The sequence below is a fragment of the Apteryx rowi genome, unplaced genomic scaffold (genome assembly GCF_003343035.1).
Source record: "Apteryx rowi isolate R43461 unplaced genomic scaffold, aptRow1 scaffold_20, whole genome shotgun sequence".
Taxonomy (NCBI): Eukaryota; Metazoa; Chordata; class Aves; order Apterygiformes; family Apterygidae; genus Apteryx; species Apteryx rowi.
This window is the reverse complement of record NW_020448308.1, coordinates 699,042-722,940: the sequence shown is the minus strand read 5'-3', so window position 1 is coordinate 722,940 and position 23,899 is coordinate 699,042. Positions and strand designations below refer to the sequence as shown.

The 23,899-nt window shown below is 53.2% G+C and overlaps 2 protein-coding genes across 5 annotated transcripts; one reads left to right on the top strand and one right to left on the bottom strand.

The window, feature by feature from the left end:
• Positions 1–1,522: 1,522 nt before the first annotated feature.
• Positions 1,523–15,658, top strand: YWHAG (tyrosine 3-monooxygenase/tryptophan 5-monooxygenase activation protein gamma). 4 transcript variants are annotated; one of them, XM_026063666.1, is made up of 3 exons: positions 1,523–1,634; positions 1,768–2,004; positions 12,235–15,658. In XM_026063666.1, the coding sequence occupies exons 2-3, from the start codon at positions 1,777–1,779 to the stop codon at positions 12,889–12,891; spliced, it is 885 nt and encodes a 294-aa protein (XP_025919451.1). In that variant the 5' UTR covers positions 1,523–1,634; positions 1,768–1,776; the 3' UTR covers positions 12,892–15,658. The 4 variants fall into 4 exon arrangements, with proteins under 4 accessions (XP_025919451.1, XP_025919450.1, XP_025919452.1 ...); XM_026063665.1 differs by having other exon boundaries at positions 1,765–2,004; XM_026063667.1 differs by lacking the exon at positions 1,523–1,634 and having other exon boundaries at positions 1,762–2,004.
• Positions 15,659–21,063: 5,405 nt separating this feature from the next.
• On the bottom strand, positions 21,064–22,914 carry HSPB1 (heat shock protein family B (small) member 1). The gene is made up of 3 exons (XM_026063664.1): positions 22,553–22,914; positions 21,410–21,473; positions 21,064–21,232 (listed from the first exon to the last, which is right to left on the bottom strand). The coding sequence occupies exons 1-3, from the start codon at positions 22,911–22,913 to the stop codon at positions 21,064–21,066; spliced, it is 594 nt and encodes a 197-aa protein (XP_025919449.1). The 5' UTR covers position 22,914.
• Positions 22,915–23,899: the final 985 nt, after the last annotated feature.

The following is a 23,899-nucleotide window of genomic DNA, read 5'->3' as shown; positions in this document are numbered from 1 at the left end:
GTTATTGTATGCTGGCTCTGTCCTAGGTAAGCTGGAACCTGCTTCGCAAGTAGGCACAGGAGTGCTCTGGGGCTGAAAACATGGTGAGATCACGTAGCTGAAAATGTAGCAATGACAGTGTGGCTACAACAGAAAAATCTATTGAGCAGGTGATAAGAAGCAGCTGCAGAGTATAAAGGAAGACAAAAAGTCAGTAGGGAGAGGAGATGGTAGTTTGTTCTGTGTTAAACAGGCTTAGTCACATCTTGGGAATGACCCAGCACATGCCCAGTTAGGTATTAAACAAACCTGATACTGGTCCAAAAGCTGATCTAGTGACCAAAGGCAGAGTATCAGTTAATAGCGGTAGGAGAGTAACTAGAAAACACGTCACTGATGGCATGAGATTTCCTTAAGAGGATCCACAGATTAGGAATTAGAATACTTAATGTTTTCCTTGTATAAAGGAGATGTTGGTTAGAACTGAGTCAGTTTATGGATGTTTGAGACTCTTGCACTTGAACGTACCAAGTCTGCAAGAACTCAAAGTACAAAACACTCCTTAATTGTTTGCAGCTTCTCTCTGACCTTAGTCAATGGGTTGACTTGCTTGCTTGGTACATATCTTTGCTTATGTATCAGACAAAGCTACTTGTCATGTCCCTATGCTTCTGATTTGACTTTAAGGTGTCTTCAGCAAGGCTCTAGAAAAATATCAGTGAGTCTCAGCTTCAGAGTTAACTCAGTTGCTGATGGACATGTTGCTGTTTGGGCAGTTGTGGTTCTCTGCAGCAGAAAGTTTATTAATAGTAGTTGGAAAAGCAGTTGCTGTGCTGTATGCTAACAGATACCCATGAAAACTGCTGTAAGAGATCTGTGCTTGTGAAAGACTAATGCTTAGTATTCAGCAGTGAATGAGAACTTGGGGAAGACTAACAGCCTTTGATTTACACCAAGCTAAGGAAGTTATTGGAGCTTCGCCTTTTCATGCTGTTGGGCTTTGTTACATGTGATGAATTTTTCATTATGTTGAAGTTGGGAGTTTGGCTGCTTGCATTTGGTGGTGTCAAGATGTCAGTGCCTGAATGGCTCCATTACTGGGGATGAACTGAGATCAAATCTGCAGTAGTAGTGTAGTCCCTTGGACTAAAACAAAATGAGGGCTGGGAAGAGATGGCTGGAACCAGGCAAGGGTAGTTAAATCTGCACTTGGATCTAGAACAATAAACTGACTCTTCTCATAGCCATAACAATGTAAAACTGTCTGCAGTGTTCCAGAATGTTGCTAGTGTAAAAACTTAAATTTCTGTTCTACAAGTTTGTTTAAGAAACTAAAGAAAACTGTCTTCACTAGAGGTGGGTAAGGTCAAGCCTGAACTTCCTGAAGCAGTGGGAGGATAAAAAAGTACATCTGGAGGGATAATCACCTTGGTTGCTGATGTGAAAATTAAACCTATTGTGGAGCTGGCATGCTGGAGTCCACCTGGCTGCTTGGGCATTCTGGAAAGCCTTTTAATCTAGTATAACACATTTCAGATGCTGAAAGGAACTGCCAGTTCTGCAGACCAAGAGACCCAGAGCAGAAAATCTTGGTTTTTACACTTCCAGAGCCTTGCCTTGATGTGCAGTGAGCAAACTTTCCCAAAGCATTTGAGGTAATGGAGCGTAACAGTTAAAAGCTTAATCAGTAGCTGCAGGGAGTTGTTTGCGTGGTGGCAGCTTCTCCCATTTCATTCTGCTGTAGCAGTCACTTGCCGACTGCAGCAGTACGATGGCTTTTCCTAGCAGGAACAGGTGATGCGAGAAGACAAGAACTGCCCCTTTTGCACTGTTCTGGCAGGCCTGGGAGCAGGCTCAAGTGGAGCGTCTGGATGCGTGCAGCCTGACAGTGCTGGGGCAGGCGTTGCCAGCCCAGGGGAGCAGGGCAAGAGGTGCGGAGACCGTAACTTCCAGCAGCCAGAAGTTGCTCTCAACCTTACCTGGGGCATCCTGCCTGGGGCACATCTGCTCTCCTCTCTCTACTTGGTAGGTGTGAATAGCATTCATGGGTAGAGAATCACACTGTCTTTTTTTTTTTTTTTTTTTTTTTGAGCCCCTGATTAAGGACAAACTTCTCACATTGGCCTGGTTGCTTGAAACTCCAGGAAGGATTTAATGACCTGGTAGTAGGATACTTACTTGCTTAGCAGTGGGGTTGGAGATGAGTTGGGAAACACTATCTGTGCCAGATTAGTACTCTTGGAAGCTGTGAGGTAAATCTTTAAGCAGCTAATACTCCCAGCAGCACTAAATGCCCTTCCCCATGAAACTTGGTTCATTTATTTGGGTTGTCCTTGCTTACGTGACTGGAGTAGCAGAAGTCCGTCTTACTTGTTTTTTATTGTTTTACCTCAAATTGGAAAAACAGTGAGTCTTCCCCTGTGCTGATCAAGTCTTAGGACTCTATAAATGGCCAGTGGTAGTCCTGTGCATGGCTTCATCCACTTACAGGCTTTTAAACTGAAGAAATTTCTGAAGAATAATGCTTGAATGGAAAATAAATGAAGTCTCTAAACCTGTGTTGAAATGCTGTGGAGGAAAGAGCAGCAGTCATCGTCGAAGAGCTTTTAAACTGACACCTTGAAGTTTCTTCCTGCAGCTCAGAAAAGCCTCTAGAAGCCACTTAATTGGGATTCTCATTTGAAAAGGATCTATTCTGAGCTCTAAAAACTTTGATCATGCTCCAGGACCATATCTGAGTGCCCATGGCAGAAGAATGCTGTGGTATACTCCACACGCTTTGCAGAAAGCTTGTAGCAAAGGCTCATTAGCAGGGAACAGACTGAATAACCTTAAGGTGGAAGAGTTCCCCAAGCTGCTGAGTGATGGAGTAGGGTGGTGATCTTGGTCTGCTATTAAAGTGCTTGCAGAAATGCAAAAGGAGGCAGATGTTGCTTGCTGGCCTGCTGTATCTTGGGGAAAGAATAACTTGGCGTTCCTTCTGTTCCTCTGTAGTTAGCAGGCAAAGGTGCTGGTATCCCATCTGCTGGAGACAGTGCGATGAGCCCTGAGTGACAGACCTCTTAAATGCTGCTTTCTCCATCTGGTGGCAGGAAGGCACCAGACCGGCAGAGATTGCTTATTTTTCCCAAGAGTTTTTTTTATGGGTGCAAGGCAGCTAGTGGCAGCAAGACAGTGAAACAATTTGTCCTACGAACCAGTTTTCATCTTGTTTAATAGGCTGTCTTTTTGGTAAGGCTAACAAGAATCAGGATATTAATAAGGAATCCAGACCATGAGAAGAACTCCAGCTTAAATTTCTTAATGACTCAAAAACCAGATACTAGCTATAGAAGCAACTCACTGCTACAGACTGTGGAATGCTAGTTCAGAAATAGTTTACAGCTTTACACAGATGCACTTGAAATGTGTACACATGACCATGCTAGGAAGCTTGGGTTACTCCTTTCAGCTATTGTGATGTCTGGGTTGCCCTCTTTCAAGTCAATAGCCATGTCAGATTGCAAGGTCTAATAACATATCTGGAAACTACCTCTGAAAGGCAGATGGATGCTCCCTTATGCTTGCCTTATCTCAAAAGCTACAGAAGAAGCTGGTGGGCAGTTCTGTGAGGTCCAGGTCTTCTGTTACTTGAACGGTTAGACCAAATGCTGAGACTGCGGCTCTGCAGATAAGGAATGGTACATGCAGAAAAGGAACAGCTCAGAGCTCTGCTTTTGTCACTAGCTTTCTCTCCTCAGGTCCCTTATGACCTTCCGCATGCAGAACATGACAGAGACTTGAGGCAGGAATGACTCTGTGTAGTGGAAACTGCTCTTTCTCTAATTTCAATCCATCAGAGCAAGACTGAAACTGAAGTAAATCTCCAGGCTCCAAAAACTGATCAAACTTGTATATAGTATGATGAAGTTCATATTGGCTTAAGTAGTTAATAAGCTACAGAGGCCAATGAAACAAATGAGCTCTTGGTTTTAATGTCTTTTTTAATTTGAAGACTTTGTCTCAGGTGGTTCAAAGTTGCCTTAAATAATAAAGGCTGTGGGATGTGATGAAAGCTTGCTGTCGGCTGTAGGAGCATGCAGAAATTCTAATCAGTGTCTGGAGTGTCGAAGTAGCCTCTAAGATCCAGTTATGCTACAAGTAATACAGTCTTACTTTCCAGACACTAGTCCTTGATTTGCTCTGAGCAATTTGAAACTTAATGGCAGAACCATCTATTACTACATGTGCCTTCAGCTTTTTCCAGCTACTGACTATTGTCTTGTGATGAAAGCAGGCTCTATGAACTTAAAAAAGAATTAGAATAATATTATTCATACTGAAACAGTCAAAGGAGACAGCAGTGGGGAACTAACTTCTGACCACAGCCTTCCTGTGCTTTTCTGGCTGCGTCTGAGACAAGAGAAGGGCCTGATCTGTAGTCTAAAATTCCCCTGGCTGCCCTCCGATAAAACATGAGTGCAGGGGATGGTGGAGGGAGGAGGTTGGCAAGGAGAGAAATAGTTATGGTACCACCTTCGTTTTGTAAATATAATACTAGGGAAAAGAGGAAAACAAAGGTGAAAAAGACCAGAGCCAATGAAGTCTGAGAGGGTTTTTTCTAATTTAGATCTAGTTCGATACACCTACTTTGTGTCAAGGTAGGACAACCCTTTCGAAAGGCATCTTTCCTAATGCTGTGATAGTTTCATAAGACAGCTCATTCTTGAGCATAGAAGGAAAGGTCGTTCTTGACTGACTGACTGAATTTGTGTGGCGTTTAGTCGTGACTATAATCAAGCCACCAGGTAATGGTGGCAATTTAATATGCTCAAAGAAAGCCATTTCTTCAGAAACTACATGTAGAGTGAGATGGGAATGTTAAAATCAGGGTGTAATGTGGAAATCTAAAATTGGCTTCTCTCACCTGTCACTTCCAAGTGACAGCATTTGTATCTTGCCTTTCTGTATGGGGTGATGGCTGCTGAATGTGATCCGATGCTTGCAAAGGGATAACAGAGTTCTACCATGAGACCAAAAAAAAAAAAAAAAAGTGCAGCTGAGAAATGGAGGATGAGGGGGAGATGGCATGGCTTCAGGTAATCCTGAACACTTATCAGCTGCTTGAACCTGGACGAGCTGCCTTGTGTGTTGGCTGGTTGCTCACATTACTGGTGGCTTCAGACTAAGGCAGACTTTCAGGACCTCTTAGCAGGACCTCTGCATTGTTCTAAAAGCACATGTGCCTTCTAAAAGAAATGAAACAGAAAAGGCCAGACCTCAGTGTGATTAGCAGATTGCATCTGAGGGAAAGCAAGGCAATTGCTAGGGTTTCTGTTGAAAGATAACATACTGATGTGAAACAGAAACCATAGATAGAACAGTGAAGACTCAAATGTTGAGGGAGAAATGGTTATTGCTTCTCCTGATGGATGAGCTCTGGCCATGTTCAAAACTTGTCCTAGGAAACGTTCCTACCCCTTTGCCTGAAACAGGCGAGCAGCAGAAGGCTGGACTTGCAAGTGGCGGGCTCTTCCAGACTAAGACTGAAAATGTTTGAGTGGCCTATGAAGCAAATGAACAGCTGATGGATGTATGCTGATCTCATTAATTGTATGTGATATCAAATCATAAATTAGCCTCATGCAGGATCACAACATCACAGTAATTGGTGACTGCTCTGTGAAAGGTATGGACGTGTTATGGACAGTTGAAAGTTCTCATGGTTGTATTTCTCTTCAGGAAAGTTGGCTCTTTTTTAGACATTTAAATAGCATCTTCAGGAATTCAAGATCTCTTCTACTGGGTAATCAAAAAAGCAAAAATATTGAGGCTTATGAATTGGATTAAACTGTCAAATGTTGGTTGTATTCCCAGGGGAACAATCTCTGGGTGTGTTTAGCTGCTCTGCTGTGTGCTTTCAGATAAGGCATCAAAGCTAGGCAACAGCCATAAATAGGTGAACGGGAGCACTTTGTTACAAAAGCTCAGAGAAAATCTCTGTGTATGGGGATAAATGGGTAGAACTAAATCTTGTAACAGGTCTCCATTGCAGCTACTCTGTAGCTGAAGAGTCAGCCTTCACTTAAAAATGATTACTTCAGGCTTGCACTGATGCAAGGTAGGAAGTGCAGGGTAAAGAGTCCTGGAATGAGCCTCATAAGAAAACAAGCCTGTCAGTGGCTAAGAGTGAACTTCTCCCATAGATCCCAAAGAAACCTGTTAATTAGGACGTTTCTGGAAAGAAGATGGAGGAGGACCAACCCTTGGGCTTTTGGAGAGCATGGACTTGACGTTAGGTGCGGGCAGAAGTTTTGTCTGCTCCCTGACTTTTCAGTGTGAGGCTGAACCTTCCCCTGGCTGCAATGTGATATTTGAGCATGCTGGGAGCTTGCCAGGTTTTGGACATAGTGCTGAGTCAGAGCTCCCAGTTGTAATATAGAAATCGGGAGAACCTTCTCTGCAGTTTTACTGTCTCTGAAGTAAGAGGGTTTTTTACAAATCAGAGGGCTTTAAAGGCATACAAGTCTCTGGACTCTCAAGCAGTAGAAACGCTAAACCTCCAGGAGTTTTTGTCTAATGGGAACTGTTGGACTACTTCTGTTGCTTTAGGGCACTTGAGCCTTGGTGGTTCAGATGCTGCACCCTCAAAGGCTGTGAAAACTGGTGAGACTGGAACTTGGCAGCATCCTGGAACTTGCTAATGGACCGTGCCTCCAAGCACAAGCCCATCAGCGTAAACTGAGCTGCTCCAAGCCCTGAGTAGAACTGCATTCCCTGATGAGGTGTCCTCCCCTTCCACACCTGCTCTTACACAGGGCTTCTGGTTGCTGAGCACAGGGCTACCTTCAGTGTGCAAAGAGGGTGGCTACTGACATGCATCTTGCATGTCGCAAGAGAGCATGGGTGAAGCTCTTGCAAGTGAGACCTGTGTCTGCAGACTTGCATGGAAATTAGAGGCACCACAGCAGATATCTACTGCTGTTTAAATAAAGAGCTAGTCTTGTGGCTGGTCTTGCAGGCTGGGCTTGTTTTGTGGGAGGAAGTAGAAAGGAAGGTGAAAGACCTTTTTTCCAGGATGGCTAAAAGATTTGCATTTATCAAGTTTCCAGCTGCAGGAGAGTGAACCATCTCTTTGCATCTGGCTTTTTATGCTATATGCAAGGCTTGACTCCATTTCCAATGCGCATATCTCCTGCCCCCCCTACCTTGTTGATCTGCAGGGGCACAAGGGTGAAATGAGGCTTGAAAATTACTGAGATCTGCAATGCGAGTTCTGTTTTTCAGAGTGAGGCCTGTCAGCCAGGGAAGTTGAACTCCGAAATGACTGAGCTTCCCGGAGAGTGGGTAGACTTTCAGTCAGAAGCTAATGGCTTTGTGTTCCTGCCAAGCCCTTTGAATGTCAGATTGCAATTTCTTCAATATTCCAAGTCTCTAACTGCATGTAATGGCGCTGTAGCACAAGGCGCTTGGTGAGGCACTGATATTTACTCTTCTACCTTTCCTAAGCCCTTCCTGGTTGAGAACCTACCTTTACTCAGTGAGACTTGTTTCCTTCAACTGTGTGAAGGTGTTGCAGCAAATGGGTTATTGTGCGATGCAAAAAAATGAGGAACAAAATGAACATGACAGTCCTGTGCTAAGACCTGGCTGTGAGTCTTAAATGGAAGGTTAATTCTGGCGGAGTGGCATACTGCTCGGGGCTGACTTGCGTCAGCGGCTCCGGCTCTGCACATTGCTGTTCTGTTACGGACCTGAAAGTCTGTCTGCCCAAAGTAATGCCCGTACCTTGGCCTTCCAGTGGGGCTTGTCACAACAGAGCACTGACATTTTTCCTCTTTTAAATGGGCAGCCCTGATTGATGTTGCTATGACTGTGGGGGTGTAGCAGGCTTTTATTTTGAGACTTGGTTTGGGAATGGCATCAGATGGCCTGTTGCTTGTAGGGTTGGTCTGTCCTGTGAGGGTGTTGTCCCTCTTGGGGAAGGTTAGGCACTACCTCCAGGATCTGGGTTAAGAAGGTGAGAGTTCTGACAATATTAATGCTGATGCTGGAAACAATAGCAAAAATTCTCTGAAAGGGCTTGGAATGTGACCTCTGCAGTCTGATCCAGGCTTGATGCAGGATATTGCCTTACCAATGTCGCATCAGAGGCATTCAGTTCATGCAGTGATTATAAATTAAGTATATTGGAGCCTGCTGTTTAGCCTCTGACATGATTGAAACTCTTCTTGTCTTGGTATCGTGCTGCATGGGTAAAAAAACAGCATTTGGTTGACCAGCAGGATTACAATGAAGGCGCAGACCCTCATTCACCTGACAAATTGCTGCAGCGGCTTCTGGGGTGGTCTTCTGCTGGAGACGTTGACCCATACAGTGCTACTGGCAAAAGCAGCATGGCTGTGTGGTGGAACCCCACGTCGGAGTGCTAAGTGTTTCGTGGCAGCTCAGGCTAAGATGCCAGACTTGCCTCATCTGACTGCCACCAGCACGCCTTCCCTTCCAGTGACCGGACGCAGTGCAGTGGGGCAGCTGAGCAGGGAGTAACAGCTGTAGCGTGGGGATGTGTCAGGCAAGCTCTGAGCAGACCGAGAGGCTGTGGCAACGGCAGTTCTCAAAGGCAGGTTAATCTTGGGATACTTGTTTTTCCCCTTACAGCGATTCTCTAATTAGGGCAGCTAAACATACTCTTACCATCTAGTGTCCTGCTCATCTTATGTTTTCTCTTAGCTTCCTGCTGGGAATGCAGGTGCTGGATGGCTTTTCTTTCTTTCTTGGTTTAACTGTAAATTGAAATAGGTGTGGGGTTGTAGGCTCTTCCCTCCCCACTCCTAGTGTTGAGGGACACTGTCCCTGTCTCCAGCCGTGATACACCTTTGCATTTCTTTTCCATGAATCATTGCAGTGCTCTGTTTTACCTGCAACCTGGGTACTGCTAGAAAGGAGTTACAGGATTAACTAGGTATCCTTTGTGCTTTGATAAGTTCCCAGTGAGCTCCCTGGAGGAATTTTTGCTTCTCCACAGGTGTATGTTCCATCTGTCAGCAAGTTTGTTGAAAGGATTTTGACAGGCAACTTTCTTCCATAATCCTTAATAGCTTCCAATTTAAAATGTTTATGGCAAGCTAATCCTACTAAACTCCCTGTAGTTTTAATAAATTTGTCCTCCTGCAAGACTCTTCTGGTGAGAGGAAGTAATTCTACTTCTAAGGTATGCTTTCTGCCATGATAAATATCTGCAAACTTGATTCTGGGATAGCTTTAAAGTGTACCTGCCTGATCTGTGATAGCGAAAGAGCATCTTGCTAAAAGCAAGACCTCATTTGGTTATGAACCTTCATAATTAGTGTCAAGACAGAAAACTGTTGGAATTGGTGACTCTCTTCCTGCTGTTGTAGAGTAACTGTCAATGTGGCTTCTGCTAGACACTCTTGAATTTGAGCCAGGAGGTAAGGGAATATTTCAGGTTGGAAAGGATTTCTAGAGGTCTCTAGTCCACCCCCTCTACTCAAAGCAGGGCTACCCAGATCAGGTTGCTCAGGGTCTTGTGCAGCCAAGTTTTGAATATCTCCAAAGATGGACAACCCATAACCTCTAGGGCAGGGGACACCTTACTGTGCTCCAATATCTTTCAAGGATGGCTTCAAGTCACAGTATCTTTAATCTGTTTGTGCAGATGTCATTCAACTGAAGAGAAGAAAGAATGGAATCATCTCAAAGTTAAGTCCTATAAAAACGGACAACTAAAGTCCTCCAAACTTACGGTACAAGGCCGTCTGAAAGCAGAATATAAACGGCTTGCTACAGTACTGTGCTGAGAGCCATAAACAATTTGCAGGTTGGATAGAAATTTCTGCCCAGTGTTGAGGGAAGGGAAGGAGGTTTGCATCCCTGAAATTAAAGGCAAGGAGGCCTGTCCTAGGGATTTCTCTGGTGCTCAAGGTGGCTGTGAACTACTGCAGAACCTTCAGCTCTTGCCACCTATTATTTCGGGTTAAATTGGAGAGTAGCTTAGCATGTCACTGTCTGGCTGTGTGCAAGGCTAAGCTGCTGCCACATGCCCCTCTGCAGGAAGTAGCATATCACACAAAACCAAGGGCTGGGTGGCTAAACAGCCACTACTAGCCTGGGGAGGGGTGGGACATGGATTAGTCTCTTGGCATCGAGAGCTGTCAGATGGCCTGGGTGTTGCACGCCCTACTTACCTTGGAGCGTGAAAGCTGGGACTGTCTTGGCACTCTGTACCCTGCACCTTGTCCTGTATCACTGGTGACTGCTGCTAGTCACAGAAGACTCTGCCCTTTTTAACATAACACCCCTTTCTCTGGTCCCTCAGCTGTCTTTTACCCTTGATGCAGAAGACAATTGTGCCCAGCTTGCATACTGAGATCCTCTTCTGTATGGAAAGAGTCTATTTTGCTGGTTACCCTGCCAGGGCTTAGTGCCCCATGAGAGCAGTGCAAGTCTGTCTCGTGTGCTGAGGCAGGAGGGCACCCTGCAGTCTGCTGCAATAGTGCAAAGGGTCAGTGGAAGCTTTTTTTACTGCTTCTATCTTGAGAAAGAGAAGTAGAGGGGGTCCAGGTCAGAGCACTGGGGTACTCTGCAAGCTTCTTGAAACTAATGCTTAACTATATCTTGATTTTGGGACAACACGTTAGCCAGGCTGTAGCAATAAGGGCTGAGCAGCTGCAAGGGAGAAGTGTCAGCATGAATAGATGTTACCGGAATAAACAGTCCAATATGACACAAGCTAGTATGGATCATTCCAGACCACTTAAATGAGATTCTGGGCTGAACCATCTTAAACCTTCCAGCATGAGCCCTTGGCTTCCTGGACACCATCGTGAATGTGGTGTCAAGGCCCAAAGCAAACCCTGTCCTTGCAAATGCTTGTGAAAATGACTCAGTATTTGCAGAAGCCTTTCTGGTCCGAACCATTATCTAATCCTCATGGAAAGTGACTGCACGATGGAGGACTACCAGATCCTGCCAAATCTGCTCTGTTAACCTGTCTCAGACGTGAAATGGTGAAAGAGATGGTGAAAAGCACCAGCCTGGAGAACGTGTGTGCATGGGCAGTGTGGATATGCTCTTCCGGGAGGGGAACGACAGCTCCCCTGTGGGCTATTAATGATACCCAGGCTCAAAGTAACATTTGTTGAGGAATGGTTGGAGCCCTCTTTAGTCAGTTGGTGCAGATATAATTAACAGAATTGAGCGACTGTATGGAGCAAGCTGGCTGCTGCAGTGTCTTGCGCAGTTGTACCACCCCAGGAGGCTGTGGAAAGAACTGCTCCAAAGGTGTGGAGATGCACGTGCAGTGCGCAGCATGGAGACAACGGGACGCGAGCCCTTCGCCGAGCTGCCTGCTGCCTGTAAGGCAGGGTAGCTGGTGTAGCAGCTGGCTGGCTGCCTCGCCGTTGTCAGAGGTACTGCCCAGGGTGGCTGCAGCCAGCGATGGATTTGTGGGAACTGGAATGAAACCACAATATCAAGCATGATGCTTCCCAGTAATTGAAGCAGCCAAGACAGCATTTGGCAGCCTGCTTGTGAAATGGCTCTATGTTCTGTCGTCTCCTTAATCATTCTGTTGCTGTGTGCTATAATGACTAAATTGCCATGTTGCGTGAGGCAGGTAGAAGTGATACTGTGCATTAACACTCTTATCTTCAATGAAGAAAATCCTGTGTGGGAAGAACGTACTCTTACCACGTGAGCTTTTAAATTCCTTATCTCCATAGATGCCTTAAGGCAGCTATAATTTTAATATCTAACGTATTCTTTAGGCATCTCAAAAGCATGTACTGTGCTCATGGGAAACAGAAAAGATGAACACCCTGTAGCTGAATTTTCCGTATTGTTAATCCATGCAGCTAGCTTGTAACTCTAGAACATCTACACCCTCTTGCTTTGACTCTGTCCCTCCCTTCTGCTTCTTGAAGTCTGATGCTATTTCTGCAGGTGAAATGCATCTTATTCCTAAAGGATTTTTCTGGTCTGGAAAATGCTCATCTTTTAAGAGTTGGAGAACATCTTGAATAAAACTGAACCTACCCCTTTTGCAGGGGGACTGGACCGCAGCATGGTTTCCCAGCCGGCTCCCTCTAGCATGAGATTGAATGTCTGATGAGAAATTGGGATTTCACGAGCCAGCTGTGTTCTTCTGCGCCTCTCTAGAGACATGTGGGAGCACCTGAATGCTAAGTAATGACAGGAACGGCAAGTGACTACAGCTTAACCCAAGTCTTTCTCTTCTTTCTTCCTCTCTCACTACAGGTGACAGAATTGAACGAGCCTCTGTCCAATGAAGAGAGGAATCTGTTGTCCGTAGCCTATAAAAATGTAGTGGGGGCGCGGCGCTCTTCTTGGCGAGTAATTAGCAGCATTGAGCAGAAGACATCTGCTGATGGTAACGAGAAGAAGATAGAAATGGTACGGGCCTACCGTGAGAAAATAGAGAAGGAGTTGGAAGCTGTATGCCAGGATGTGCTGAGCCTGCTAGACAACTACCTGATCAAGAACTGCAGTGAGACGCAGTACGAGAGCAAAGTCTTTTACCTGAAGATGAAAGGGGACTATTACCGCTACCTGGCTGAAGTGGCCACTGGTGAGAAGAGGGCGACCGTGGTGGAGTCTTCGGAGAAAGCCTATAGCGAAGCTCATGAGATCAGCAAGGAGCACATGCAGCCGACCCATCCCATCAGGCTCGGCCTGGCACTTAACTACTCCGTTTTCTACTACGAGATCCAGAACGCTCCGGAGCAGGCCTGCCACCTGGCCAAGACGGCGTTCGACGATGCGATTGCCGAGCTGGACACCCTCAACGAGGACTCCTACAAGGACTCAACGCTGATCATGCAGCTCCTTCGCGACAACCTAACGCTCTGGACAAGCGATCAGCAAGACGACGACGGCGGAGAAGGCAACAATTAGACCCCCAGATGGACTGGCAGCCGCACGCTGATGCTAACTACTGCAGTCTTTATTTTTTTCCCACGAGTGGGGGGGGTCAGGGGTGGGGGAGGGAAAGGGAGGGGACACCTTCCCAGGGAGGCCCCCCACAACCTGTCTTTGATTGCCTCTTTGACATTTTTGCCAAAACACCACTAGTGGAAGTCAGGCTGGCTGTGCTGGTATGGAATAGCAGCCTCACTGGCATATGGACTGTTCTGTAGATTATTAATACAAGTGGAGCTGTCTTTAATTTAACTTTATTGCTAGAAATAAAAGGGTTTTAAGATGAAATAACTTGAATGGAATGGCCCTCGTTTTTAAGAAAAGCAACACAAAAAGGAAGTTCTGTGGTTCCAGTAAGGCTTACGTGCGTTTGTTTCTTCAGTTCAAGTGCCGTGTGTGTGTTACCACGTAGCAGGGTGTCTCTCTGGAGCGCTCTGCCTGTCAGGGCATGGCTTAAAATCCCCAAATTGAAAAGGAATATTTAAAAAAAATAATAATAAAAGAATTTGGGGCTTGTAAAGCCCCAGGATTTAGGCCACTTAACCTTTTTGTTAAGTTATTTATTAGGGTAGCTTACAGTATTAACACTAAAATGCAGTTTACAGTATTTCTACATTACAGCCATATGACATCAAGCCTTTGACTGTCTGTTTTCTTTTGCTAGTTCTTTTGGCTTGCCTTCCTAATCAGTCCTCGCCTGTGGACTGGCTTAGCTATTCTGTGTCGCCCAAGGCAAGAAGACTGCCCGCCCGAGGAACATCAAAGCTGCTCTAGTTTTTTGGTCAACAGCTTAACAGGTGCTTGGCTAGCGGCTGTTTAAACTATTTTAGTCCACAGCAAAAGGTTTAAGAACTTAATTAGAAAAGGGGGAAGTGTTTAAACTAAAATGCCACTAAATAAAGAGAATTCAGGTCTGTATGTCATGTACTGTGTTTGGTATTTCAAAGACCATCCTGATTTAAGGTGCCACAGCTGCTTCCTCAGGGATTGCACTGCCATTTCACTCTGCCTGACTTTCTCCCACTGTACCATGAGGTTTGTCAGCAGATCTCTGGCATCCAGGCTCCCTTGTTTGTCATCAGGGAAGCTGGGTGTGTTTTCTTTCTCCTGAGGAAGCTTGTGGTGTAATGAGTGAACTTCAGGAGCTTAGAAACTAATTTGGTAGAGAAATCCACAAGGGAAGAGCTACAATCATAGACATTTCTATCAAACATCGGGAGCCCAGGAACTTAGTTCTCTTCTTAACAAAATCTTTTCCAAGTCTGTCCTATTTGGCTGGGGGTGGGAGACGGGGCACTTGAATTGCTTAGCAGGTAATATTTACCCCATTTTGAGTAAATTTTTTTACATAACTGTTGGAAGTTCACTGCTGTTCTCTTTGGCTTGCGGAGTGCTGTACCACGTAGCTTTTTAACTAAAGCTACGCAGTAGGGAAAATTGCACTCGTGCATTTTTAAAACAGGCTTTCATTGTCCCTTTTGAGAGTCAGTCTGTAAACAGAGCGTCGTGGTGTTGCACACGCAGTACAGTCAGTTCTGTTGTTCGGTTGCACGGGGAGTCTGGCGCTGCTGGACTTGCCTCCAGCTCTGGCCCCTCAGTAGCAGTCAAATGAAGTTATTTACCCCCCCTCCCTTTTTGAGGGAGCAAGCAGAGATGGGTGTGTAGCCGATGTCCGTAATGAGCTTTGCCCCGGTGATACTAGCAAAGCTTACGAGTTGGATCCCTCACCGCGGCGCGGAGCGGGCGGTACCGCGTGTACTGTGTGCAACACCCTGTCGCTCGCCGGAGTGACTCCAGCCGGCCGCCGCCTCTGCAGGCTCGCCAGGCTTAGGCAGCTGACGGAAACCTACAGTAAACGCCATGGACTGGAAGATTTATTTAGGCTTCTTAACTTTATTTGATTTACCTTCATGTCCAGTGAGCAGTGTTGTCCCAGCTGTATAATTTGGAAGTGATTTACTGGAATTACAAAACCTATTTTTATTTTCAGCTTTTGCTCTGGCTGCTTTAGAGAAATTATGCAGGAAAGATCGCACAAGAGGGCTAAAAATGGAGTGGGGTGGGGGACTTGATTTTTAAGCAGCTTGAATGGTTTCTTTCATTTTTTAAGAAATGCACTTGCCTATGATACTGTCTCTCCAGTGAAATGATTACTGCTCCATTACTCTATTGATACAATATTGTGCATGCTAGTGTCGTATTTCTATACAGTAGCTTGAAATTTATTAACTTATACTGTAGATGTTATGTATTCCTATGACAAAATAGTCTTCAAAAATTTTTTAAAGTTTTTTAATTTATTTTTCTTTTGGGGGTAAAGTTTGCTCTACCAAATAGTGATCGTAACAAACTGATCTGTTATGGATGTTGCTATAGTGACATGCAATTATATATGATTTTGTTTTTAAAAAGGAAAAAAGCAAAAGAAAACACCAGTGTTAGCTTAATCTTAATGTCTGGTGTTCGTCATGGTGAAATTATAACTATTACAGTGTAGGAGAACAATGACTGTGTTCTTTGAATGAGCCTTTGTTTGTGCTTTTTGTCATGTTATGCAGTGAACTATTTTTAAGGTCTAATCAGTGATTATTTTTCCAACTCCGTGTTTCTGTAAGGAATTATTTCACACACGGACCATTCTTAGCAGTTTTCCTCAGTGATGGAATATCATGAATGTGAGTCATTATGTAGCCGTCGTACATTGAGCAAATAAACTTACAGATCTGATGTCAGCGCTGCTTAATTGTATTGCATGTGTCGAGTTTATCCGTGGCGCTGCTGGGAGGAGGGCAGGCCGGGGGGCCGCCGGCAGCTGGAAGGAGGCTTGGAAAAGGCCTGGGCGCTTGCAAGGCCGGGGCGCAGCTGGCGCCGTGTCGCGGAGCGCAGGTGCGGGTGCCCTCGGCGCGGCGCGGCGGGGCCCCGCCGGCTCGCAGGGAGCCCCAGATGGGGACGTGCCTTTATGTCGGGCCCCGCTCGCTTATCGCCCGCCGGGCAGCTGGGGCGGCCCCTAGTAAACAACCTCGTTGCAGCCCCGGGGGCCCCGTCTCCGTCCAGCGAGAGCAGCGGAAAGCCGAGATCTCTCTGCTCCGCCTTGAACGTTAAACCCGGCGCGTCCCTCCCGGCTCCGGTTTCAGGCGCGCTGGGGGTGGCCGCCGCCGCGGCGGGTTAATGGTTGACTGGTCGTCCCTCGCCTCCCTCCCGGCCTGCGTTTAACCTTCGGCTCCCGGGAGAGGGCAAACGGCGGCGGGGGCCGCGCCGGAGCTCGCCCCGCGGCGGGAGCGATGGGGAGCGTTTCCCCGCCGGCGCTGGGGGCCCTGCGCGAGCGGCCGCGGGCGAAGCGGGCAGCGCCCGGCGCGGGGGGCCCTGGCCTCCCTCCCCCCGGGTTTTTCCACTCGAAGCTGCGTGCGGTGACTCACGCTGCAAAAATAATCCCCTCCCTTGGAAACTGTAAACCTAAAATGTGCGTTGGCTCGTGCGCCCGGCGGGGCGGGCCCCAGCGCCGGCCGTGCCGTCCCGTCCCGGCACGCACCCCCCGGGGGGAAAACCGGGGAATAACCCCCCGGGAAGGGGGGCCTGGGGCTCGCAGAGGGCGAAGGCAGCCGAATTAGGGCTCCCCAGCTTTGCTCGGGGGCCCCCGTCGAGACCTCTGGCTCTCCCCCCGCGCCCCCTTTGCAGCCGGCGTCCTGGCGCGGGGGCGAGGGCGGCTCTTGCCTCGCCGACGGGGAGGAGCTGCCCGGAGGGCGCAGGAGCAGCCGCCCCAAACCCCAGCGTTTCGGGGGCAGAAACGCGGCGGAGGTGCGGGGACACCTTCTCCCCTCTCCGAGGCGGCGCTGGAGCGATGGCCCGCGCCAGCCGCCAGCTCTCCCCGGGCGGCTCCCCAAAACGTGCCGGGCGCGGGGATGCCCACGGCAGGATGCTCTGCAGCGGGCGCCGCGCGGGCAGCTCCCGCCCCGTCGCCTCCCCGTGCAGCAAAGCCCGTGGGCACCGCGGGGAGCGGGCCGTGCCGTGCCATGCCGTGCCGTGCCGTGCCGCCGATGGCCCCGGCACCGCCGCACGCCAATGGCCTGCCTGTTGCTAGGGCTGCCGAGGCTTTTGGGGAGGCGAGAGCGCAGGCAGCGCTTCCCCGCCTGCCTCCCGCCCGCGGCCTTACGTAACGGCGGCCGCAGGAGGGAGATGCTCCGCTCCCGAGCGCCGTTCCCGAAGGAGCCGGCGGGGCGACCCCGACCGGGCGAGCCCCGAAGATGCCAGCTGTGATTTAGGGGGGGAGCGGGCTGGGGGGCAGGAGCGCCTCCGCGGGGGGCTCCTCCCTGCGCCAGGGGCCGGAACGGGCTGCCGCGGCGCCAAGGCAAGGGATGCCCCGTCTCCGGCTCGCTCCCTCGGCGGCCGAGGCAGAGCGCCCTTCCCGGCGCCTTGGCACTCGCGGCGCGCTTTAGGGTGATTTGTATTTATCTCCCATCCCTCCGGCCCCCCCCGTTTCATCCCACCCTCCATCCCACCCTCCATCCCTCCCCGCATCCCTGCATCCCTCCCCACATCCCTCCCTCCCTCCCTCCCTGTGGCTCGGGCCGTGCCTGCTCCCAGCACGGAGGCCCCCACAGTCCAGCTCACCGGGGAAATTGGGGCGGGGGGGGGGGGTCTTGCCAGCAAATTAGCCCCCGAAGCCCTGTGCCACCTCCATCCCGTCCCCATCCCCTCGCCGGGGGAGGCCTCGGTTGCCCTACGTGGGAGTCACCTGGGTGGGTTTGCCTGCCCCACTGTGCTCTCCCCCGGCGCAGGGGCGGCATGTGGCTGGGACGGGGCGCAGGGCTTGCCCCCACGGCTCCGCAGGGCTCTGGCTGCCCGGAATCAGCCCTGCGTGCCCCGGCCCTGCTGGCCCCACTGGCCCCGCAGCCCCGGCCTGCAGCAGCGCCCGGCGCCCTGGGCATCGGCAGTGTGTGCATGCGTGTGCACGTGTGTGCATGCGCTGTGTCCCCACAGCAGTGCCCGTGCATGCGTGTGCACGTGTGTGCATGCGCCGTGTCCCCACAGCAGTGCCCGTGCATGCGTGTGCACGTGTGTATGCGCTGTGTCCCCACAGCAGTGCCCGTGCATGCATGTGCACGTGTGTGCATGCGCCGTGTCCCCACAGCAGTGCCTGTGCATGTGTGCACGTGTGTGCATGCGCCGTGTCCCCACAGCAGTGCCCGTGCATGCGTGTGCACGTGTGTGCATGCGCTGTGTCCCCACAGCAGTGCCCATGCATGCGTGTGCACGTGTGCAAGCGTGTGCAAGCGTGTGCAAGCGTGTGCAAGCATGTGCATGCCCTGGCAGCCGCACTTGTGTGTGTGCATGTGTGCAGCTGTGGTCTGTGCGCTCTCCCTTGAGGCCCCCAGGCAGGGCGCAGGGAGGGAGCAGGGGTGCCGATAGCGGCCATCCTGGCCCCGATGCCTTCCCCGGCCGAGGGCCCACCTTGGTGTTGAACCAGGCAGCTGGGGGGGGGGGGAGGCTGCAAAACAGCAAATTGAGAGAGGAGGGAGGTGGAGGGAAGAAAAGCGAGCGGCAGCAAGCAGCAGGAGCGGCGTCTCCGTTTGCTCAGGCAGGATTTAGCGCTCAGCTCCTTCAGCGCAGCGTTGGGTACTGCAATGCGGGGGGACGGTGCCACGGGGTGCGGGAGGCAGCGGGGTCCCCGAGGGGGTGCGGAGCTGGGCAGAGGGGCTTGCGGGGCCGGGCAGGGTGGGATGCCCCAACCGAGCCCCCTCCCTGGGGCCGTGGGGCAAATTCCTGGGGTCCTGCTCCCCTCCCTCCTCCAGCCGAACCGCAGCCCCGCGTGGGCAGAGTGAATCCTTCCTTGTCAGTTTTTTTTCTTTTTTGCCCTTTTTTTTCCTCCTAAAGCAAGATCACTGCGTTGCCAAGCTGAGACCGGCCCCACTCGTATCACAAATGACCTTCCCCTCCTCTCACCAAGGGAGTCGACAGGCCTCTCGGGGGGGGGGGGGCGATGGCGCGGGGACATGTCGCTCAGCCAGGGCACAGCCGGTGTCCTGGGGCTCTTTCCAGTCTCTGGCTGAGAATGGGGAAGTTCATCACACCCAAGAGCACCGGCCAGCTCGGACCTTGTAGCCAGGGAAAGCAAAGCCCTGGCGCCTGCAAACCTCCCCGCTCCGGGGCTCCGCAGCGCCCGCCTCCTCGCCCCAGCAGCCCTGGCAGTCGGGCCTGCCTGAGGCCTGCCAAACTCGCTGCACCGAGCGCCTGCGGCAGGTCCCGCAGGCCCCAGCGCCGGGGCGGGGGCCGTGGCAGCTCCCGGCTCTGCTCTTTCCCCTCCGCGCGGGCTGGCTGGTGCCTCCGCAGCGGGCAGGGTGCCAGCGGGCTGCCGCCGCTATGGCAACCGTCTCCATCGCTCCGGTTGCCGTGGCCACCCAGCCCCAAAATGATGGAGGGCTGGAGCCGGCGGGAGGGGGGGTGGGAAGAGCAGGGGGTGAAGGGGCCCCCCCCCCCGCATGTCTCCCGCTCCGAGATGCCGGGCCGGAGCGGCGAGGCGACGGGGCAGACGCGGCCACACGCGCACCCCCGCGCAGGAGCACGTCCGCTCGTCCCGCTCCCGCAGCCTGCCCGGGAGTCTGAGGCCTGCCCAACTCGTTGCACCAAGCACGGGCGAGCCGGAGGAGAGGGGCTGGGCAGCCCGGGGAAAGGGGGCTGCCAAGCGCTCGGGAAGGGGCCCGGCGGCCGCGGGATTCCTGGCGGGTCAGCAGCGCCCGGAGAGGCTTCCTGCCTCCGGGATGACTCAGAGGGGAGATTAGCAGGGATTTGTCCGAGCAGGAACACGGCCGCAGCAGCCCTCGTCCGTCCAGGGACTGGCCCGGAGCCCTCGCGGTGGCAGAGCCCTGCCAGGCAGCACGGCCCCGGCACAGCAGCTCCTGCCCAAAGGCAGGACCGGGGCACGGAGCTGGTGTCCGAAAGGCGTCAGGGCCGCGCTCCGTCCCGCTGGCACGGCTTTGCCCATCGGCTTTGCCCATCGGCTTCCCTGCGGCCTGCAGGGCCTTTGCTTGGCTTTCGGCGCCTGGGGCACGTTCGGTGCCGGGGGGGGGGGGAGGAGGGGACGCAGCAAGGTGGGTGTTAGGGGCTGGGATCCACCTGGAGCCATGTACTCAGGATAACGGAGACCTGGGATGTTGAGACTTGGGATATTGGGGATCTGGGATGTTGGAGATCAGGGATATTGGAGACCTGGGATGATGAGACCAGGGATGTTGGAGATCCAGGATATTGGAGATGTGGGATGTTGGGACCAGGGGTGTTGAGACTTGGGATATGGCAGACCTGGGATATTGGGGATCTGGGATGTTGGAGATCAGGGGTATTGGAGACCTGGGATGATGAGACCAGGGATGTTGGAGATCCAGGATATTGGAGATGTGGGATGTTGGGACCAGGGGTGTTGAGACTTGGGATATGGCAGACCTGGGATATTGGGGATCTGGGATGTTGGAGATCAGGGGTATTGGAGACATGGGATATTGGAGATCTGGGATATTGGAGACCCAGGATATTGGAGGCCTGGGATGTTGAGACGATGGATATCAGAGACCTGGGATATTGGAGACCCAGGATATTGGAGGCCTGGGATGTTGAGACGATGGATATCAGAGACCTGGGATATTGGAGACCCAGGATATTGGAGGCCTGGGATGTTGAGACGATGGATATCAGAGACCTGGGATATTGGAGACCTGGGATATTGGAAGACGGGTACAGCACGAGTGCAGGCAGGGTCTGTGCCCCATCCGAAAGCGATGCCGGACCCAGGCAGTGCCCACACGTGTCCCATCACGGCCAACGCCACCGGCTCAGCCCGCCCCACCGGAGGGGGAGCGCAGGAGCCCGCGGCACGTGTCCCAGCCTGGCGCCGCCGCGGCACGGATCCCCGGCCGGCTCCCCCCACCAGGCCTGCTGCCCCGGGAACGCAGGGCACGGAGCAGCTTTATTTCACGGCTGTTTATTCCGGTTCGTTCTACTTTTTTCTTCCCGTTTATTTGAGACGCTCAGTGACGGGGTGAGTACAAAATGAAGAATAAAAAGGGGGATCGAAGCGGGGAGCGGCGTGAGGAGCTATTTTGCGCGGGGCAGCGGTGGCAGGCGACGGTTCCTCTCCCTCCTTCGCCTCGGGGCCGGCTACTTCTTGGCTGCCTCCTCCGCTTTCTTGCCTTGGCTCTCGACGGTGACGGGGATGGTGATTTCGGCGGACTGGATGGCCGGCTTGGGCAGGGGCGCTTCCACGGTGAGCATGCCGTCGGGGGAGAGCGAGGAGCGCACGGCCGTGGCGTCGACGCCGGGCGGGAGGCTGCGGGCGGGAGAGCGGGGTCAGCGCCGCGAGGCCCCGATTTTTTGGTCCTCCCCGTTTGGGCTAGCGACGACGCCAGCTTGTCCGGGGGGAGGCACCGGAGGGGGTAGGGCAGGACTTGGCGGATGGGAGAGGTCCCCAAAGGGACCTGGGATCCCGTCTCGCTCTGGCACTTACGTGTATTTTCGGGTGAAGCATCTGGAGATGAAGCCGTGTTCATCCTGCTTCTCCTCGTGTTTCCCTGGAAGAAAAGGAAAAGCCAGGAAAGGTTGAAGCCTGGTGGCTGGGCACCACGGCTGGAAGGTGCTCAGGGTCCGCCTTTCCCGTGACAGCACCCCGGGAAGGCACCCGTGCCACGGGGTGAGATCCCAGCCACGGCACAGCTCAAACGAGGCAGCATTTTGGGGAGATGGGGGGGCCGGGTGCCCTCCCTGCCATGAGGGATCCGGTCGGAGGCTGAGAGCTGCGGGGAGGACGGCACGGGGGGATTCATCTCTGCTCCCTGCAGAGCCACGGCGGTGGCCTGGGATGGGGACAAGGGGACAGGACTGGGTTTCGCTGCCTTGATATCAGGCTGGAGCAGCGCTGAGCAACGGGAGTGGCGGATTTCCTCCCCTTCCCGCATTCCCAGCAGGAATCAGGGCCCAGGACTGGGGCCCTCTGGGAACATCCCCAAATTTGGGGGCAGTGAATTTCCCTCAGCAATGCCAGGAGCCGGCGCCGACAGCGGGGACCAAACCCAGCCGCAGGGTTTGCAGCCCAGCTCTGCATCCCGGCTGGCCCCAAGGCCTCGAGCGGGGCTCCCAAATCCCGCCGGCTGGGGAATTGCAGCCAGCCCAGCCCAAACCTGCTGGCACTGCACGGGGGGGGGGGGGATGCACGAGACTCACCGCGGCCGCCGGCCCCCCCCGGAGCACGAGGCGCCGGCACGAGGCTGGCCCCATGCCGCGGGTGCTGTTCTTCGTCAGGGCGGCCCCTGAACGAGCCTCACCGGCCCCGGCCCATCGCAGCCGCGGCGCTTCACCACCCCCCCCCCCAAGTGCCTGGCCCCTGCCTGCCCGGAATGAGGGACCGGAGCCAGCCAGGAATTTGCCAGGACCATCCCGGCCAGGTCGGGGAGCGCAGCCCCGTGCCGTTGCCCAGCGCCCTGCGGCCCCTCCAGCAGCCTGTGCGATGCCGCGCTCCGGGCTGCCGCTGCGGTGCCCTGCCTTCTCCCTGCCCTCCCTCTGCTTTGCGCTCCCTTCTCCGGCTTCCCGCCGCTTGCTTTGCCTGCAAAACTGGCCCCTGCCGCTGCCTTGGCTTGCGGCGGCGAGGACTCACCGGTTATCTCCACCACGTTGTCCTTGGTCTTGACCACCAGCTCTTCGGGCGCGAAGTGGTTGACGTCCAGGGTGACCTTCCAGCTGTCGGCGGTGTGGCGGATCTCGGAGATGCCGCTGCTGAGCTGCCGGGTGAGCGCGCGGCCGTAGGCTGAGCTCGCCGCGGGCACCAGCGGGCCCTCGCCGGGCAGCAGCCGGTAGTAGCCCGGCCAGGCGCTGCCGCTCGGCCACTTGTACCAGTCCTCGGGGATGTGGGGCATCCCGAAGGACTGGTCGAAGAGGCGGCTGCCGTGGTACCAGTCCCGGAAGGGATCCCAGCTGGGGCTGCTGAGGAAGGTGAAGGGCACGCGGCGCTCGGCCATCTCGCGCGGCGCGGAGGGCTGCCGGGGCTGCGGCTGCTGCCGGGGCGGCTCTGGGGCCTTATGAAGAGGGCGGACGGTTATTTTTAGCCGGGCCTCTCAGCTGGCTATTAATGGAAATTGCAGCAGGGCCCGGGAACGGCCGAGGAGCGGCCGGGGGCCGGCGCTGCCAACTTTCCCAGGCCGGAGCGGCAGTGCGCAGCCGCGAGCCCCGGCCCCAGCGCCGCCGGCACGCTTGCTGTCCCCGGCACCCACCGTCACCCCCATCCCTGCCGCGGCTGCAAATGCCTCCGTGCCGCTCGCCGCGGGGCGCTGCGCATGTCGGCGGGTGATGGATTGCACTTGGAGCTGCTCCCGGCTTTTCTTTCCTTTCTTTCCCGTAAAAACCACAGGCCTGCGCGGCGCTGCGGGAAGGGGGCGGCGTGGCTGGGCCGCGGCCAGCAGCAGCCCGGCATTCCCGGGGCCGGTGCGTCCCGGCGGGGCGGGCTGCGAGGGATGAGTCAGTGGAGCAGCGGCGCCCGGCCCCGCGCCTGCCGTGTCACCCGGCCGCGGCCCCACCAGCCACCGCCAGAAGCTTCTGGAGCAGCTGAGAGCCTCCGCGGCCCTGCCGGCGCTTTCCCGCAAGAGCGCGATGGCCTCGTCCCCGTGGCCCTGCCGGCAGCCGGGCTGCTGCGCTCCCGGCTGGGGACGGCGTCTTCAAAAACATCTGGCATCATCCGAGGTCCCTCTGCCCCAGGAGGGACCAGGGGGGTCCTATGGGGTTGCTGGGGGTCGATAGGGCTGATGGGACTTGATGGGGCTGACGGGGGGGTGATGGCAGCCTATGGGGCCGGTAGGGGCTGATGGGGCTGACGTGGTTGATGGGGGTTAATGGGGACCAATGGGGGTTGATGGGGCTGATGGGGTCAATGCTGGTTGATGGGGCTGATGGGGGTTAATGGGGGCTGGTGGGGCTGATGCAGCCCCATGGAGTCATTGCAGGTTAATGG